The sequence below is a fragment of the Spermophilus citellus genome (genome assembly GCF_964194105.1).
Source record: "Spermophilus citellus genome assembly, chromosome: 17".
Lineage (NCBI taxonomy): Eukaryota > Metazoa > Chordata > Mammalia > Rodentia > Sciuridae > Spermophilus > Spermophilus citellus.
This window is the reverse complement of record NC_138199.1, coordinates 28,644,954-28,665,243: the sequence shown is the minus strand read 5'-3', so window position 1 is coordinate 28,665,243 and position 20,290 is coordinate 28,644,954. Positions and strand designations below refer to the sequence as shown.

At 49.1% G+C, this 20,290-nt stretch overlaps 1 protein-coding gene across 1 annotated transcript in view; it reads left to right on the top strand.

The window, feature by feature from the left end:
* The window catches only part of RPH3AL (rabphilin 3A like (without C2 domains)), a 103,365-nt gene that overhangs the window by 60,651 nt on the left and 22,424 nt on the right, over positions 1-20,290 (top strand). Inside the window, 1 exon segment of the mRNA XM_081269992.1 lies at positions 16,943-17,117. Within this exon segment, the coding sequence (XP_081126118.1) occupies positions 16,943-17,117 (175 nt within the window).

Genomic DNA, 20,290 nt, shown 5'->3' with positions numbered 1-20,290 from the left:
ATATGATTCTTTGAAATGTGCTATGTATGAAACACACTTTCATATGTATGCTAGATTTCACAGGCACACACCCCCAAAATACAGGAGATCCCTAAAATCAGACAATAATAAGGTCAAAAAATATCAGTGATTCGGCGGAAATCCCGTAAGGTCTTCCAGATTGTGGGGGGCTGGGTGGAGTCAAAGATCTGAACTAGATTAGGGAAGGCTGAACATGAAGAGCAGAGAAGGCTTCATGCAACCTCAGAATTAGAAGTTTTCCTGAAGAGGGAATGAGACTTGATTGGAAATGAAGCAATAATCAAATGCATGAGTGAGCAAAGTGTCCTTGAGTGGAAGCCCCCCATGCGCCCCTGCCCAGGAGGGGTCAGCTCAGAAATGGTTTCACTTTAACTTTGGAACATATTTCTGAGACTGTGTTTAAACATAGACATATTTGTTGTTCTGGGAATTGAATCAAAATCATGAAGCTCCTCTGAAAAGACCTGGCTGGGTGTAATTGGCCGGTCCAATTTTCTGCTGCCAGCCTCTATTCATTTCCTGTGTGCAGCCCACTCCATCTGGGGACAGAACTTGGCTTCCCTGCCAAACGTCACCAACACAGCTTCTCTCAGACCTGCGTGGGAACAGGGAATCGAGTTAAATATTGGGATTTGAAAAAAATTTCCTACTGCTTGAGGATTAAGAGTTAAGGGAAGCTTTTGCAAAATGTTGACGGTGCAAATAATTAAGAAGGACACCTCAGCCGGGCAAGGCCTGGAATCCCAGCGGCAAGGGAGGCTGAGGCAGGAGGATGGCGAGTTCAAAGCCAGCCTCAGCAACAGCGAGGCACTACGCAACTCAGTGAGACCCTGTCTCTAAATAAAATATAAAATAGGGGTGGGGATGTGGCTCAGTGGTTAAGTGCCCCTGAGTTCAAACCCCAGTACCTGCCCCCCACCACCCTCTGCAAAGAAAGGAACACCACCTCCTTGGATTTGCCAAACTTGCAAGACCATCAGGACAAAGGGAGGAGATGTCATTGGAGGCCAGAGGGCGAAGATAAGGATCCCCATTTTTAGTGGATTATGGGAACCTTTCCACACCCCAGAGAACATGGGAGATGCAAGGGCTGAGGGTTTACCCAACAGGACACAGCTCCTGAGGTTGAACTACAAGGAGCAGGTGAGGCCAGGGTTGGAGTTTAGCAAGACTGCCCCAGGACCTCTCCCTAATGCAGGGGTGCCCAGGCATGTGGCTGTCTATAGGGAGCCAGCGTCAGAGGCTCCCCCCACCCCCGTGATGCTTGCAAATACTCCTCACCAGTAATTGTGGTGATTGTGCAGAAACCTCACCCGAGCAGCCCCTCACCAGGGGTTAATGGAAGCCAAAGCATTTCCTCTGGTTCTGAAATGATCCAGCCAAGGTGTTTAAATTATCTGTCAAGAAAACAGATAGCACCCTCATAATATTTTCTCTCACTGCATTTTTTTCCTTTCCGCTGTGCTGGCGATTGCCTGGCTCCCGGACTGACCTGGTTGCTCAAAAACCTCACTTGAAGTGAAGAGGAAACTCACTGGGGCCCTGGGAAAACCTGCACTCCACTGGGCTGAGCAGGGAGCTCTCCTGACCCACAAGGTCAGGAAGAAAGGGCAGCGGTGTGTGCGTGCTCTGCCTTTGTTGGGGCTGGATCTCCAGCCTGCCTTCTGTTCTGGGAGGTCTGGGGACTTGCATAATGTTTTTCAGAGCTCAGAGGGGAGCCAGCCAGCCACCAGCGAGACCCCAGAGGCAGGAGACTTTCCAGGCAAAATAAATTTGTTCACTGCTGCAGATGGGTGGTGGTGGTGTTGGTGGTCCAGGCTCACCAACACACATACACATACATTCCTGTGAGTTTGTTTTTATTTGGGTATGGGGCATTAAACTCAGGGGTGTTCTACCACTGAGCCACATCCCCATTCCTTTTTGGATTTTATTTTGAGACAGGATCTCACTAAGTTGCTAAGACTGGCCTCGAACTTGCCAACCTCCTGCCTCAGCCTCCCCAGTTGCTAGGATTACAGGCCCAGCTATCCATGTGATTTTAAAGTGTTATCCTGGGACTTGGAGTATAGCTCAGTGGTATAACATATTTGATTCCCAGTACTGTAATTTTTTAAAGAAGTGTTACTCTTTAAAATGCAGCTATGCTAATGCTTATAGGAGGAGTCTCAGCCTCAATTAGGAGTTAGCACTTTAGGCAAGATTAGAACCAGATTGTTGTCTGGGCCAGAAGAAACGAGGAGCAGATCCAGGTCTTGGACAGCTTTACGCAGCAAGTCTGACAAACCTCAAACCACCTCTTCCGAGGGCTTCTGATGGCTGGCTTTGCTGAACATGGCCCGCTGAATGTATTCAGTGGCCCTCCCTAGGGCAGGGTGGATATGAGCTACACCATCCCAGACTACGACCGTGCTCCCAGGCAGGAGAGAGGAAAACAGCCCTTTGTGGACTTAAGCCCTGGGCCACATGTGGTTTTAGTTTCCATAGCTCAATCTTAACACACAGGAGGAGCTCAATGGATGTGATTTGAATGAATTAATAAATATCCACAGACTCCCCCTTCAGAAGTTGTTTGTGAACATCATCTTCCAGGGAAGCCAACAGGAAAGATAATTACTCTAAACTTAATTCCTGCCAAAAGAAAAAAAAAAGGTAACCACAAAGAAAAATTGCAAACAAAATGGAAGGAAGGAAGGAAAATCGGGAGGGGGAAGGAAACGAGGGAAAGCAAGAAAATTAAATATGTCCGATGATCTTTCTCCTGGTTTTCATTCTACTGGTTGTCTTAGATATGTATCTGCATGTATGTAACTTTATGAATAGTCAAAGCAATGTGTGCCTAATCTCTTCCATTACAATAGAAAAATATAGTAATTCCCTCACCATGAGGAATCCAGTGCTTTTATTTCCAACCAGTTGGTTTTCATTGAAATAATCTGAAATTCTGCATCAGATCACAGTTAACCCTATCTTCTTAACATAATTACACATTGTTATATTTTGTAGCTATATTTTCATTCGTTATTTGAACTGAATTCTGCCTTTGTTGTGAATATTCTGCTACCATGCTGAGCTGTTTAGTTCTTCTGTTGGCCAACTGACCTATTATTATACCTTTGAGCAGTTTTTTAGGGAAAATGGTTGCCTCTCTGAATTGTCTTTTTTGCGAACAGAGTCACAGGACCCATTGGAGATCAGTCTCGGCTATTCTTCGGATGACAGAGGCAGGTGGAGCCACTACCCTAGGCTCTTGGAAGGGAAGATGGCAAGCTCTTCCCTGTGTTGCTGCTGTGTTACAGGCCTGTGGCCTCTTTTGCACCCTTAGTCAGAAAAACCAAACACACACACAAAGTAACCACCCATCACATGGTAGTCACACCCAGTATGAATTGAGTCTCCATCCAACTTGAATGGGTCTGGAGGCTTGTGGGCCAGCAGGTAATCCAGCAATTAGCCAGAACTTGGGGTAGGATGGTTCTAATCTGCTTTGAGTGACAGACAACATTTCTAGCAGAAAACAGTGCTAGAAACAAACATGTATATGATGCATTAGTGTATCTCATCATGACCTGCCTCCTTCAGTATTTTCATGGGCCCAAGGCTCTGGTAGAGTCCTGTGTTAGTCAGTTTTCTGTTACTATAACAAACACCTTAGACAATCCATCTGTGAAGAGAAAAGGTTTATTTTGGCTCACGTTTTTGGGTTCCAGTCCAGGATCAGGCAGACCTGTGGCTATTTGGCTTCTGGCTGGGAAGTAGGTCATCACATAGGGCAGGAGTGTGTGACCAAGCAACCTGCTCATCTTGAGGCTGGGAAGTGAAAGAGGGGGAAGAAAAAGGGGTTGAAGGTCCACCTGTCCCCTTCAAGGACACTCCCCCCACCCCCAGGCCTTGAAGACCTCCCACGAGGCCCCACCTCTGAAAGATTTCACCACCTGCCAGTAGCATCACAGGTGAAGGGCCAAGCCTTCAACATGTGAGCCTCTGGGGACATGGGTTTCCAGATCCAAACTCCAGCAAGCCCAGCTTCTCGCCTTTGGGTATAATCACAGCCTCTCGTACTCAGCCTGTCACCACAGAAACCTGGTCATAGGGTGTGTCCAGCAGGCTTGGAGAGCAAGACTGCCCCGACCAACTGCATGGTACCCCAGGCCCTTCCTGCTTTCTACCAGGTCCAGCTTTGCCCACCTTCATGCAATAAAGGCCGTTTCCTGCTGCCAAGATTCTAGGTCCTGGTGGGTAGGTGGGTACAGTGACACGCCAGGGCACTTGGCTTTTTTCAGGGACAGGAATGTCAGCATGATGAATGTTTTCAAACTAACCGTAGCTTCACTAAGTCTTGTCCTATCTTGCTCCTCTTAGCAAAAAAAGAAAAAAAAATATATATTTTTTTCTTTCCTTTCCTGAGCTACCAGTTTTTCTCCCTAAAGCCACATCCAGATTCAATATACCAGCCCTGTTCCAACTCCCCACGTGTCGACCTGCCATGTGGCCCAAGGATTGAATAACAGCAACATTCAATTACCAATCTGTTATATTTTAATTTCAATCAAACTAATGCATGTGATTTAAAAAAAAATCAAATTGTTCAGGAAAGCATCTGCTGGTGAAGGCAGCCGCCCGCCGGCTCCTCCCTGGCTGTCCATCACCATCAAACTGCATGTTGGGTCCCGTGCTGATTTCTGGTTCTTTCTCTTGATCCGTCAGCTTGCGACACCCTCTGCCGACTGGCACTCTGAAAGGTGAACAGCTGACTAACTTGGACTACCCCGCTTCCTCTCTCCCTCCTAATTTTTGATGACTATATTATTCTTAGCACTTTGGTTAAATTCATCACTTCGTATAACATTTTCCTCTTTCTTCTTCCATAGGCTGTAGCATGCTCACTTTGGCTCCCTCTGGGTGACTTGTACGTACCAAGGTCCCTATTCTTCCCTCCCCCATACCCTCCTCCTCCTCTGCTAGGTTATGTCTTTACTAGTAGATTGCCAGAATTCCACATTTAGATTCTGTTCGCTAGCAGTTAATTAATTCTTCCATGCTTGGTGCTTTGTGCCCAGGTCTTAATTTACAAGGGTGACTGAGTGGTGACACTGAAAGGCTAAGGCCATGGAAAGAAGGATTTATTTCCTACAGCTCCCAGGAGAAGAGGCTCAGCACACCATGCAGGGCCACCAGTGTCACTCAGGAGGCAAAAGGAGCCAGGGTGAGGCATGGGGCAAAGAGTGATCAGAGTTTCTGCAGAAAAGGTTAAACAAGGGGCAGCCGAAAGCCAGCGAGTCTGGCAGCCTTTGGGCATAAAATCTGTCCCTGCTTGTGTAGTACCTGGCCCTAGGTTGATTGAGGGCAGCGAAAATATTGGCTTTATGTGAGAGTTAGATAAAGGAGATGTTTGGGGATGTGGGCTCAGGAGGAGTTGGATAATCATATTTTTAGGTGCCTACAAAAGCCAGGTCCTTGGGGAGAGGTAAACAATCTTGACCATTAATATTTCTGCAGAATCTGAGAAAACACAGAATATTTTGACTCTAGTTAGCCCTAAGAGTTAAAGATCAGGGGCTGGGGTTGTGGCTCAGTGGTAGAGCGCTTGCCTAGCATGTGTGAGGCCCTGGGTTCGATTCTCAGCACCACATATAAACAAATAAGTTAATAAAGGTCCATCAATAACTAATAAAAATTTTTTTAAAAAGATCAGTGAATAGTATTTAATAGAGTATGATTTTATAACTAGGTGAGAAGCAGGCTATAGCTGGATTGCCTGGGTTCTGACTTTTGTGCCATTTCTCCTGTTTGAGTTACTTATTGTTTCTGCCTGATTTCATTGGCTATAAAATAGAGATGATAATAATAATAATATCTAATAATATCTACTACATAGGATTTCTGTGAGAGTTATATAAATTATGGATAAAATTCCTAGAATGGTACCTGGCACATACAGAGTACTCAATAATTATTAGGGAGTTAAATTTTAAAATTTATTTATTTATTATTTATTTTTTGTGTACCAGGATTGAACTCAGGGGCACTCAACCACGGAGCCACACCCCCAGTCCTATTTTATATTTTATTTAGAGACAGGGTCTCACTGAGTTGCTTAGCATCCCACCATTGCTGAGGCTGGCTTTGAATTTGCCATCCTCTCGCCTCAGCCTCCCAAGCCGCTGGGATTCTAGGCCTGCACCACCACACCTGGCATCTAAATTATTTTTATTAAATTTAAATTAAATATCTCAGGATCCAATGGTATGTAAGAATTTCATTTTGGTTAACTACCTTAACCCCTGGATCACCCAAAGGGAAACATTCCTACTTTCATAATCAAATGGATTCCTTTTTAATTCTTTCTTAAAACTATGTCACATTTTGATTTACCTAATATTTGGAACATGTTATTCTTGAGTAACTTTTAGTTTTTCCTGGAGTTTTTATTGACATTGTTGTTGACAAAAGAATATAATAATGAAACTTTGTATCTTTTGTCATTCTACTCTCTCTTGTGTGGAGCCTTCTCTGGGAGTTGGAGACACTGTTTTCAGGATCCTGTCTTCTTCCTCCTTATTGTTTTTCACCTGTGTTGTGCTCAAACCTATCCTTAAGTAACTTATTGAAAAGGGTACAAGGGAAACTTGGCATTCTTGTGAGTTTTAAAATGTCTACATTCTGCCCTCATATTGAATTGATAGTTTGGCAGATAGATTCTAGATGCAGAACCTTTTAGCATGCAATGTTGACAGTTATTAAGTCTGAGGCCATTCTGAGTTTGGTTTCCTTGTAGACGACCTGTTTTGTTTTGTTTTGTTTTGTTTTTTCTTTCTGGAAGCTTTATTTTTAATTAAGTGATTTTATTGGTACGTGTCTATTGCTTTTGGGTGTGCCTTTGTGTGGTGCTGGGGCCTTGCACGGAGGCCTGGGCATCCCTGGTCTCCCTGCCTTGCTTTTTATATTTTCATTTTTCTTGCCTTAGAATCAACAAAATGTTTTATGTGAAGACTGTCCTCCTTTCAGCTCCAGAAATTTCTTTTTCCTGTTGCTCTCTCAATTCCTATTATTAAGAATTCAACCCCTCAAGTTGAGCCTCTTTGTCACTTATCATTTCTTTCACGTTTTTCTGTTGTTTTGTCTTTGTGCTCTATATTCCAAATTTCCTCATTTTTAATTTCCAGTCTTTATTTTGCATTTCTGCACTGTTATTTTTTATTCCTGGGAACCTTTCCTTATTCTCAAATTGTTCCTTTTTCATAGCATAAGACCAACATTCTTATTTGGTGAATGAGCCTTTCTAAGTCCCTGAACTCTTGACTATCCAGCTGCACTCATCTAATTAGCAACATATCCGACTCTTTTTCTAGAAGTGGTAAAAACATGATGGATGTTCTGCCAGATGTGCAAAAGCTTCAATGGCTGAAAAGGACCCTTCCTTCTTTGATCATGGCTCTGTGGTTTGAGCTGGGCTTAGCAGGGTGGTTCTTTTGCTGACCTCTCCTGGAGTCCTTAGCAGCTGTAGCTCTCAGACAGCTCCACTCAGGGAAGGTCAGAGGGAGCTCGATGACTTGTCTGCAGCTGCTGGTGGCTGGGGTGTCTTAGCTTACCTCCATGTGGCTTCTCATCCCTTTGTACACTGGACTAGGTACTGTCTCATAATGGTGGCAGTGTTCTAAGGGACTCTTGAGTATGTGTCAGAAGTCACATTTTACATCTGCCACATCCTATTGTCAAAGCCAATCATAAGACTAGACCAGATTAAAGAGGTGGGAAAACAGACTCCATCTCTTGAAGAGAGAAGAATAAAATAATTTGGGGCCATGTTTGATCTATTATACCCTCCCACCCCCCAGGCATTTACTCTGTATTAGTCAGCTCAAGCTGCTACAACAAAACACCATAGACTAACTTAGGCAATAAGAATTTCTTTTTTTTTTTTTTTAAAGAAAGAGTGAGAGAGAGAGAGAGAGAGAGAGAGAGAGAGAGAGAAAGAATTTTTTAATATTTATTTTTTAGTTCTCGGCGGACACAACATCTTTGTTGGTATGTGGTGCTGAGGATTGAACCTGGGCCACACGCATGCCAGGCCAGCGCGCTACCGCTTGAGCCACATCCCCAGCCCAAGAATTTCTTTTTGTTGTTTTTTGTTAGTTTGTTTTTGTGGTACGGAGGTTTAAACACAGGGTCTCACTCATGCTAGATAAGTGCTATACCACTGAGCTACACCCCCCAACCCAGAAACTTCTTTCTCACAGTTGTGGAGACCAAGAAATCCAAGCTCAAGGCTGAATTAGTCCCACAATGAAGGCCTTTTTTCTGGCTTGCAGATGGCTGCCTTCTTGTTGTGTCCTCACCTGGCAGAGAAAAAGAAAGAGGTAGCAAACTCTCTCCAGGTCTCTTCTTATAAGGATACCACTCTCTAGTGAAGGCCCCACCCTAATCACCTCATCTAAACCAAATATTCTCCCCAGGGCCCACCTCCACACAGCATCACCTTAGGGACTAGGGCTTCAGCATACAGATTTGGGAGAGACACAGTATAGTCCCTAACACCCTCTAAGAGCCTGTGCTTCTCCTAAGTAACCTGAGTGATTTAAAGCATTGAAATGTGCACGTCACATTTCACAGTCATGAGCTGCCATATTTGTTGGGCACCTGCTATGTGCTGGCATGTGCTGGGTGCCCTGGGTAGCTCCTGCTGTTGCAGACCTTTTGATCTAGCAGGGACCAAACATGTAAATAGGCAATCTCACCACAGGAAGGCAAGGTGGAGGAAGTGCAAGGTTCTGCCTGTGGAAGCTTCTAGATAACAGTGGTTTCCCATTGACAGAAGAGAAACTAGTCTGGGGAATGGGGGCGGAACAGCATTTTAAAGTCCAGGAGGCAACAGAGAGCTTAGCATAGTCAAGGGGGTGAGAGCAGCTGTGTCCGGCTGGTGGGGAGGGGTGGGGACGAGGACCATGATGTGTATGGAGTGCAGCTTGCCTGGTAGGTCCCTGGAAGACCAGCTCTGTGTGTGTGGGTTCAGGTGATGGGGGGTGGGGGGCAGGCACCACTCCTCCACCACCTTAGAGAGACCCTTAAAGTGACCACAGTGTGAAGGAGAGGACCACTCTCTAACAGGCCATTTTCCCATGGCTTTTCAAGGTTGGGTCAGCCTGTGGCTTGTAGACAGAACATAGTCTCCCTGAAGACATGGTTCCACCTTCCATCCCCTGGAGACTGTTCCTTTGCTTGGTCCTCTGTCTGTCTGAGTGTCGGCCACATTGCAGGTTCCTGCTGGGTCCTGGGCATGCAGAGATGGCTCAGGCACAACTCTGCCCTTGAAGAGCTTCCTAGTCTGGAAGATGGGCAAGTGTGCACTCCAGCCCAGGTGTGACATGCTGTCCCAGTGGTACTACGTGGCCTCTGGGAGCACAGCCCAGGGATCCTGGTTCTGCCCTAGATGGCTCAGAAGCCTCCCCAGGGGAAGTGAAGCTGCCTGATGGAGCCCAGATGATGGGTGTCACAGGTGATAGGAGCAACATGACAAAGACCATGAACTTCCTCTGTGACTATGGGGCAGAGACAGTAATCACCCACCCAAGCCAGTGAAGACACTTACCTGAGTCATGCCAGGTGTGTGGGAGACGGAAAGGGGGTCACACTCAGACGGGGCAGAGCAGTGGCCAGAGCGGTCGTCAGCCCCCTCCTCCCCCATCCTCCCCGATCCGCTTGGCCTCCGCTTCTTTCCAGCAGGGTCCCAGCAATTACCACCTTCTCCAGCCACAGCCATTTAGGAAATGCCAATGATTAGTGATTGTTATCATGGTAATTAAAATTCCCTGGGAACAGCTTGGCTAATATCCATCAGTATCTGCAGTCAGGTTGGCCGTGAGCTGAAATCGTAATGAAAACCTCGAAGCCGAGCACAAAGCAGTGTGGTACCAGGGAGCATTCAGTGCTGCCAGACACCCCCTGCGAGTGCCATGGTGGCTGTGTGGGTCTTTTCTCATTAAATGGCATTTTCAAGGCTGGCTGCTTTGCTGGCCTTATCACAGCAAACCACACGTGGGGAGCAGAGTAGGGTTTCTCCGAAGCGCTCGGCTCCTCCAGAAAAGGAATGAGTTCCAAGCTGCGGGGCTAGCCTGGGGTGCAGGGTGGGTGTATTCCCACGGAGGGGTCCTCCTACCCCTGTTCTTGGGGAAGGGCAAGGTGTTGATGTCAGGCCGTGGGCGATGGAGCTGGATGCGCCAAGCAGGAGTCATATGATTGACAGCTGCTGGTGTGCATTGTGCGGAATGGCAGAGGGCAGCGAGGCAGGAGAAGGTCGGGATGTGCATGGCTTGGCCTGGGGAGGGCATTGCTCCTCCAAACTCAGCCCAGCTGGCCTCCTCAGTCCTCGCTTCACCTCGCCAGGCCTGCTCACCCACGCGGAAGGCGTCTTCCAAATACTGACAGTGTTGTGTTATGCACATCTGCACAGGTGCGCCTCCTGTACTGGGTGATACACCTGTGTGCTCTGAGCCCTCTGGTGCAGGGACTCCAGAGCTGCCACTTCCCTCACTAGGCCAGAATCCCAGCCATTCCTGGCAGTCGGGATCATCAGACTGTGTCCTCCTGGACTTCAGAGAACAGTCAGCCAGGAGTCCCCACTACAGCGCACTCATAGGAATGACTGATCCGTTGGGCAGCCACAGACCTGCCCACGGACCCCAGACAGACCCTCATCCTGGCTGGCCTGTGGGGACATTGTTCTGCTGAGCATAAATAATAAGTGAATGATGTCACATTGATGATGATTTTCCTAGGTTTCCAGGGTTGAATACTCACCAAAGAGCTTGATGACCCACAGTTTCATGCAATTCAACCTGATAACTGTGGCTCCTGTGTTCTTTATCCTGTCTCCCAAAAGCACCTTACAGACCACTGTGTCTTTTTGGTGGAGGTGGACTGAAGATGGATTGTTAAGGCAGAAATTGAGGCTGAGGCTTGGGGCCTAATGGCTGGTCTATGTCAGAGAAGACAGGAGCTGCTGTGGAGAACAGGCAGGAGGGGCTGGGAGGTACCCTGGGGCTTGCTCTCTACCAGGACACTCTGCTGGGCCCTTCCTCTGTAGCCTGTCTTTCATCTGCAATAGTCCACTTGGTTAATTCCCAAAACTTGGGTGAAACGCCCAGGCTCCTTCCCCAGGAAGCCAACAGGCTCTGCATATCTTCCAACAAACTACCCGTGATTGCCTGTCATTTCACCAGTGTGTACTGAGCACGTGCTAGGAGATTGAGGACACAAGCAGCCATAACCTTTCCTCCTGGATGGTAGAGTCCTGCAGGGAGACAATTAAAAATGGAAGGACCACTAGCCCAGGGTGATGGAACATGCCTGTAATTTCAGCAACTCAGAGGTGGAGGCAGTAATATCACACGTTCAAGGTCAGCCTCAGCAACTAAGCAAGAGCTAGCCTTAGAATAAAAAATAAAAAAGGACTGGGGATATAGCTAAACACCTCTAGGTTTAATCCCTAGTACAGAAAAAGAAAGAAAGAGAGAGAGAGAGAGAGAGAGAGAGAGAGAGAGAGGGAGGGAGGGAGGAAGGAAGGAAGGAAGGAAGGAAGGAAGGAAGGAAGGAAGGAAGGAAGGAAGGAAGGATCGACCAGCCAAAAGGTGGAAGTAACCCAAGTGCCCATGGGTGGATGAGTGGATCAACAAGTCACTTATCCATCCATAAAATGCAATATTTTTCAGCCTCAAAAAATAAGTAAATCCTGACAGTGCTACAGTGTAGGTGAACCTTGAAGACATTGTGCTAAGTGAAATAAGCCAGTCACAAAAGCACAGACCCTGTCTGATTCCACTTACATGAGGCAGCCAGAGCAGTCAAGTTCACAGAGGCAGAGAGGAGAAGGACAGTTGCCAGGTGCTGAGGGAGGGAATTGTTGTTTAATGGGACAGAGTTCTGTGTGCAAGAGGGAAAGAGTCAGAGATTGAATGTACCTGACACTACTAGACACTGAAAAATGGTTCAGGCGGTCAGTTTTGTGTTATGTATATTTTGGCATAATAAAAATTTTAATTTTTTTTCAAAAGGACCATATATACTTGTGAGCAGGACCATGGTCCTATGCTGCAAAGCACTGAGGGCTGTCCTCAGGGTCTCATTGGTCACAGACTATGTCCTTGTCCCTGTGCTCTCCCATTCCTGAAGAAATATCTTAGAAGTGGCAGGGGATTCCATTGTCCCTCCTGCCGCACCTACATCTGGGGACCTCAGGACTGGACAAATGCCCTAGCCCACCAACCCTGGGAAACTTCTCCTAAGCAGGGTCCACAGACTTAGGTTCCACGGGGAACATAAGACAAGGTCCCCACCCTGAAGACACTTAAGTGTCACACTAGGATGTCACTTTTCTTCCTGGAGGCCAAGCTGCCAATATACACATCCTCATCTAGATGGACGTATTCACATCCCTTGACCTGCAATCCCACTTCTCAGGATATTACCTAAGGCAGTAGCCCCCTACTGACCAATGCCACATGGACAAAGATGGTGGCCATGGCCCTGCTCTGAAGGGCGTAAAGTTGCCTGACGCAGCGGCACATGCCTGTAGTCCCAGTGGCTTGGGAAGCTGAGGCAGGAGGATTGTGAGTTCAAAGCCAGCCTCAACAACTTAGGCCCTAAGCAACTCAGTGAGATCCCCGTCTCAAAATACAATACAAAAGAGGGCTGGGCAGGGGCAGGGGCAGGGGTGGTGGCTCAGTGGTAGAGCCCTTGCCTAGCATGTATGAGGCACTGGGTTTGCTCTCAGCACCACATAAAAATAAAATAAATAAAGGTCCATCAAAAAAACAATGATGGAGACCATGACTTATTAACACAGAACAATTCCATGATAGGAGAGGATGGGTTATATCTATACACGCTTATTTTTCAAATAAAAAAAAATGGTGCATATGCCCTAAGTAAGAAATAGAAAAGAAACTCACACATTGGTGATAAGCAGGGCTCTCTCTGGTCAGGGTTATCTGCAACCTGTGTTGTTTTTTTTTTTTTTTCATTTTACTTCATTGTTATTGTCTTGATTTTTCTGTACTCTGTATCTGTTTCTCAGAAAAGAAAAAAAAAGACAAAGCAATTTCCATGGATGGGGGAGGTGGTGTGGCACAGGTCCCAAGCCCACACTGACCCCTGCTTACAGATGGCTGTCCGTGCCCACTTCATTTGATGCCCTGAAGCCCAGCCCACGTTGGAGGACAGGAGCTGTCGTGCCCAGGCTGGGGCAGGCATGGACTACCACCATTCAGGCCTTGCTTAGCTGCGGGGAGGCTGAGGGAGCCCGATGCAGGCACCTCCGGACCCCAGCTGTCTTGCTGTGGTCTGTTCTCATGTAGCAGCTCTCCAGGGACAGAGTGGCCTTAGAGGCTCTATTATCCCTCTCCCTCTGTGGCTCATCCCTCCCTTCTGAGCATCCAGTCTGTAGGACACTTAGCTTTTGGTGGCCTCGCCTGACCCACTGAGGACTTATTTACTTGCAACCACAATTCAGTGAGCATCAGCTCTGCATCCGTGGGGGTGAGACCCTGAGCCCCTGGGGATAGGGTTGAGGCCCTTGGGCAAGTTGCTGAACTTGTTGGAAAGTGGAGTAATAACATAAGCTTCCTCAGTGAGCTCCTATCACCAGACACCTCAGGGGAGAAGACTTTGCCTTTGTGGATTTAGACTATGTGCATCCACAACTGCCTTAGTCCATTTTATTTTGCAATAACAAAGCACCTGAGGCCAAGTAGTTTATTTTAAAAAAATTATTTGGCTCATGGTTCTGGAGACTGGGAAATCTAGGAGCATGGTGCCAGCATCTGGTGAGCACCTTGGTGTCGCACTGTGAGACAGAGCAAACGGACCAGCTCTTCCTCTTAGAAGATAGCTAATGGCATCACGGGGACCCCACCCTTATAAACTCATCCAGTGCCAGTTACCTCCTGAAGGTCCCACCTCTGGACACCATTTACACATGAATTTGAGCATTAAAGTTGAACCTAAGTTTTGGTGGGGACAAGCATCAATCCAGGGGTTCGGGATGCTGTCCAAAGGGGCTCCACAAAGCATGCATCCCACAAACCTGTGCTGTTCAAGAATTGCATTAAACCAGTCCCTGCTGTGCAGAGATACTGGGAGGAGCCATGAGTGATTCCTGCCAGTCCTGTGCCTGGCACTCCAGAGCATCAAGAGGTGACCCCGTCTACTTGGAGAAATAGATGCAGCTCACTCAGCAAGTTAGTGCTTGTTATGGTTTAGATGTGAGGTGTCTCCCAAAAGCTCCCATGTGAGGCAGTGCAAGAAGGTTCAGAGAAGGGATTGGGTTGTGAGAGTCTGAACCCAGTCAGTGGATTAGTCCCCTGATAGGATTAACTGAGTGGTAACTGGAGGGTGTGGCTGGAGAAGGTGGGAATTGGGGCAGGCTTTGGGTATATACGTTTGTATTTGGCAAGTGGACTCTCTCTCTCTGCTGGCTGATCACCCTGTAAGCCACTTCCCTCTGCCACACTCTTCCGCCATATTGTCCCTGCCCCACCTGGCACCCTGAGGAATGGAGCCAGCTGCCTGTGGATTGACACCTCTGAAACGGTGAACTCTCAAATAAACTCTTCCTCCTCTACAGTTGTGCTGGTCGGGTCATTTAGTCACAGCAATGAAAAAGCTGACTATAACAGTGCTGTCCCCCAAAGTGCTGAGTGGATGGAATTGAGTTTCTGCAGCAGGCATAGAAAGGCTCAGTGGGAGCAGGGTGTGTTCTTTTGCCCTGATGGAAAACTCTGTGCTTTAGCAGATCAGAGGCTCTGAGAAGTGGTGCAATACAGGGTTGGTGCAATACAGGGTCGGTGCAATACTCACTCAGACCTCTCCTTCCTTCCTTCTTTGTGGCTTAGATCTTATTAACATCCCATAGCATCAGCATGGAGCTGAGGGCCTTTGGGGAGTGGGAGACACTGTCTCAGAGAAAAGATTCTATTTTAAATTCTTTCTTTCTAGTAGGGGATTGGGTCCACTGGCTGTGTTTATCAGATGGGAGGAGGAAGATGGCATAGTGATTCTGAGCTTCAGAGCTGTGGGGTGGCTTCCCTGCACCATTCTCTTGGCCGCCCTGTGAGAAGGGCACTGTCCCATGTCCCACCTACTAATGAGGAAACCGAGGGTCAGGGAGGTGGATGTGTCCAAATCAAGCAGCTGCTGGGCATGTGACACACCTAGAATTCAAACTCGGGCTGTCTGCTTAGAACAGGCAAGGTCTGTCCTTCTCTGACAGGAGTCCTCCGCACACTCCCAGCCCTCCTTACTCAATGCCTTGAATGCATTTCCTCCATGGGGAAAGGGATTAGAGAGGACTTGGTGTCTTCTGAAGTAGGCATTAAGAGTTTAGGGACCTTATCTCAGTTGCTGCTCTGAATTCTAACCTGAGGCTCTGAGATTCGACTTCTTTCTGTGCCTGCTGCAGAAGCCCTCAGGAAGAGCTTTCAAATATTGTGATGTGGCCCAGCCTGGATTTTCTTTAAGCTTCTTGTCACTCTGTCCAGAGTTTCATGGGAAAGGGCTGGTCGGGAGGAAGGCAGGTGGCCCCTACTGAGCAACTTCCAGGTACTGGGCACCGGGCTGATCATTCCCCAACTTTCTCAGCAGCCCTGTTGGACACACTTCAACAATGAAAATATTTAGGCTCAGAGAGGTTAAGTAATTCACCCAAAGCCACACACAGACAGTGGGTGTAGAAGCTGTTTTGATTCTACCTTGTTTCCAGGGGAGAGCAGGAGGGGAGCCTGAGTGACCTGCTGAGGGTGATAGGGGCACAGAGGGACTCCTCAGGAGTCCCAAGAGGCTGCAGGTCCCCGATTCCAAATATCTCCTGCCCTGTCATTCTTGTTCAGGATGCGGGTGAACATCCTCAGCTCCCTGGCTCTGCCTAGCCTCCGGAAGTCCCACTTCATGGTTTATTGTGATCTCTTCTCGCTGCCTCCCCAGCCCTAGATCTTTTCCAAGGGGAGGTGATGGAGCATGCTTTGCACATGCTTGGGACCTGATGAGCATCATCTGACCTCTGTGGCAGGCTCTGTGGGATGGAGAAGGGTTCCTGGGGCACCCAGGACCTGAGGAGGATGCACTGAGGAGGATGCATCAAGGCAAGGAAAAGAAGGGCAAAGCCAATGGCTATGGCTTGGGGGGTAGCCAACCAAGCCTGGAACTTTGTAGCTACTTCTGAGCCCCTCTCTGAGGGTCAGTGACAAACATGAGACACAGGAGTGGCTCGATGGGAGGGGGCACAGAATACCTGAGGGACCACCAAACGGATCCTCAAGAAGCTGGGGTTTGAGCAGGATGCAGAGGAGGCCACCCATGTCTGGCCAGCGGGTGAGGTAGACACGGCTGTTTAGTGGCTGAGCAGGTCGGCGCAGTGTGGCCCCTGACATGGGGCCAGAGGGAGAAGGTGCGGGTGAGGCCAGCCGGCAGTGAGGGAGCCTGTCACGGGCAGATCTACTAGAAACTCCATAGAGCCCTGGAGGGGCTGGGGATGGGCAGGGGGGGTGTGTGGTTAGTTGTTTCCTGATTCTGGGAACCGGAAAGGACAAGATGGTAGCAGTGGACAGTTTCATAAGCATGTCTCCATGCTTCAATGTGTCATCCCCCTGAAATCACCACTTTGCAAGACAGAGAATGGTCCCTAAATTAGATGCAAAGATTCTGTGGAATTTATTCCCACTTGTCCTGGGTCCTTGAGGGGGAAGCGACCACCCTGGCCCACTGGCCAGGGAGGGCAGAGGCAGGAGTCCCTTCCCACTCTGATGGCTCTCTGCTCTCCCATCCCCCATCACCGGAAAGCATGGGGCTGAAGCAAGAGGGCGGGCGGGCAGTGATTGCTCAGCACAGGGACTCTGCATCTTGTGCTCCAAGCTGATGTCTCCCCACACAGGTCTGGAAGAGGTCTGGGGCCTGGTTCTACAAAGGACTCCCCAAGTACATCCTGCCCCTGAAGACCCCTGGCCGGGCTGACGACCCCCACTTCCGACCTTTGCCTGTGGAGCCGGCAGAGCCAGAACCCAGGAGCACTGAGGCCAGCCGCGTCTACACGTGGGCTCGAGGGAGAGGTAAGACCCTGTTGCCCTCTCTCCCAGGATCACCGTGGATGACCTGCAGGCCATCAGCCCGCCAGGCGTTACATGGGTGTGAGGCTGGGGCCACTACACTCTCTACATGGTCACTCTGTGCTTCGTCCCCTCCTGTGCCCTGGGCTCCCCACATACACCCAAGGGAGAGGGCAGCTCTGAGCCCACAGTATGGCTCGCTCCGTGCAGGGATGTGGTGGGAAGGTCCTCTGGGGGCAGTTTCCCAAACAAGTGCTAATTCGGGGGCAGGGATGCTGCCGGCGACATATAGATCTTTGCAGAAATAAAATATCAGGTGAAGTTTTCTTGCAAGATGTAAAACGGTATCTTCCCCAGGCAGCCTGTGCCCCTCTCCCCCACACTCATCTTGTGTCTCAAGAAGGGCTTCCTGGCCCTAATGAGCAAGGGACCTTTGTGGCCCAGTGCCCTTGGCATTTGTGATGGCTGCATCGCCATGGGTGTGTCCCCTTGGGATATCACCTGGTGCTGTTGAGCGCTCTCCACAGCTTTTATGATAGTTTTTTGTTGTTGTTGTTGTTGTTGTTCCTAGGCTTGTTTTCAATAGTCAGTGAAGGGATTTAACAGCCCCGTTTTACAGAGGAATAGCCCAGAGAGGGGGACCTGGCTCAGCTAGTGCGTGGCAGAGCCGGGTTCTAAGGCAGGCCCTTACCCTCCTGCCCTGATGTGACCACATTTCAGCCCAGGACTCGGGGTCTAAGGGTCCTAAGTGAGACAGCAGCCAGAGGGGTAAGGGGCTCATCTTGAGAGAGGTAACCCCAAGATACTAGACTTGACAGCGTCTTCTAAGGAGCACCCCAAGGGGTCATCATTACCCTATCTGCTCCAGATCAGCACACCCACACTCACAAGCACACACACAGGCTTACAGACACATACACACAATCATGTGTGCACGCACACACACACACACACATGTGCACATACACACAATCATGTGCATACATAGGCGCTTGCAGACCCACACATGCCCTGGGCAGGAGCAGAGCCCCCACCACCTCCCCAGCCGGACAAACACAGATGGCCTTTTTGTTATGTGGGCAAGGAGGCCGGTGGCCCCACTCACTTGGAATCAGCGCTGTTTCTTACCAACTTTGCACCAAGGCCAGACCAGGCCACTTAGAGGCTCCCCCACGGGAACGTGTTCTCCCTCTGAGGTACCAGATGGCAATACCCACCCCCCACCAGGCTCCTCTGTGCCAGGCCTGTGCCAGGCACGTCAAACTCTTGACAAGTGTCACCCCACAGGCAGCCAGTTGGGGAGAGCTGGTGGCCTGTCTGGTTGTGGCAGCTCAGGGGGCCCCTGAATCCACACTGAGAGGGACCACGCTGGGATACGGAGGTGCAGTGGGTGGAAGAAGGACCAAACTTGGGTGAAGGCAGGGAGAAGAATTGGTGGCAGAGGCAGAGGAGGCAGGGTCCAGGAGACACAGGAAGCTCTCGATCCCAAGGGAGCCTCTATGTTAGGTGGGCAAAGAGGGGCACTGGGGAACCACAGATGGCTGACTGTCCCTGAGCTGCTCCAAAGCCCGTTCCTGGGTGATTTCCGTGTCCCCTGTGGTTATCTTGTGCAGAGGCTGGGGTCTGTGCTTTCTGATGGAGTGTGTCCTCTGCTATCCCAGGTCTGGCCATGTACTCACAGGAGTCCTGAGGTGGCTCCTGGATGCCTGTGGGAGACCAGAAGGCCCTGGGCAGCCTTATAGCAGCAGTGCTGGGCTTGAGGGCAGGGAGGAGCCCTCCCTGCGGCTTCCTAGTAGTTCGCAGGGCTTCAAGATGAAGTTGTGGAAGCCTCTGGGAAAGTCGCCAAGCTGCCAGAAGCTACTGTCTCCGTCCATTCTGGCTGCCATCCTAGCTTTGGGGCTCCAGGAAGCAGATAGCCAGCAGCCCTGGCAGGGACATCTATGGGCCTATCTAGTCCCTTGCTAACTGGATGTCCTCTTGGTGATCCCCTGGCTCTGAGTGGCTTTACCTTCACCCCAACCCCGGAACCATCCAGGACCTGGTGCCAGGCAGTCTGCTGGACTCCGGGACTGGGGGCTTCAGCTGTGGTGTGGGTCCAGACTGAGCTCAGGCGGAAACAGGCGACAGCACTAAGGGTCAGCAAGGACCACGTCTGTCCTGACAGGCCAGTTCCTCAGCACACAGCAAAGGGCAGCCCAGGGTAGACCCTAATTAGATAAGAGCGAGGATGGGTGACCCAGCCACCACCTGCTCCAGACATGCACAAGGAGGAGAAGGCCCCGTGGAGGGGTTTTCATTAGGTCCAGCAGGCTCCTCTGGGCCCAGGGTCTCCTGAATGGCCCCAGATAACACTGGGAGACTGTTAAAGCCATTCTCCCCAAGGTGACCCTCTTTCAGCCTCTCAGGACCCCTTGACCAGCATTGTCCTCTCATGGCATGGAGCTGATCCCAGCACCAGCTCACTTACCCAGCCTCCCTCGGCCTCTCCCAGCCTCCCTCTGTCTCTGACCCTCTTCCCCACCCGCCTCCTCCATCTCCCCTCCTCTCCCTCTGTCTCTCAGCCCTCGGACTTCTGCACCTGCAGCCCCCGGACAACTTCTCCCCACGTCCCAGCCCTCCCCGTTTTTTCTCATGTCCGGTTGGAAGAGGAGGGATAATCAATAGATACGAGCCATGAACTTTTCAATCCTCAGAGCAACTGGGTGAACGTATTGATGTTTCTGAAATGTGCTCCTTTTCTTCCTCCTCTGAGTTTTCTTTGTTCATTTTTAATTACCTAAGAATACAAGTTAAATAATTCAACAGGATCTGAAAAACTAATCATCTCTTCTACTTGCTATTGTCCCCAACCCCTTTCTCACTGTACCTACAAACAGGCACAAATCTAGGCATCGAAATTTTTAGTTTTGCTTTTGTTTAGCAACAAAAGTAAACAGGCTCTTACCCAGGACTTTGTTGCTTTTTTCTGTTGTTGTTTTTAAAAGAGTACCGTGGGCATCCCTCCAGACCACTAGGTATAGATTTTACTTCATTCATGCTAATAGATGAATAAATTCCAGAGTATAGTGCACCAGGGCTTTATTATTCACCCATCAACAGACATTCATATGGTTTCTCCCTTTTCACCATTGCAAGCAGTACTGAAATGTATTGATGCATAAAATACCATGAACCAC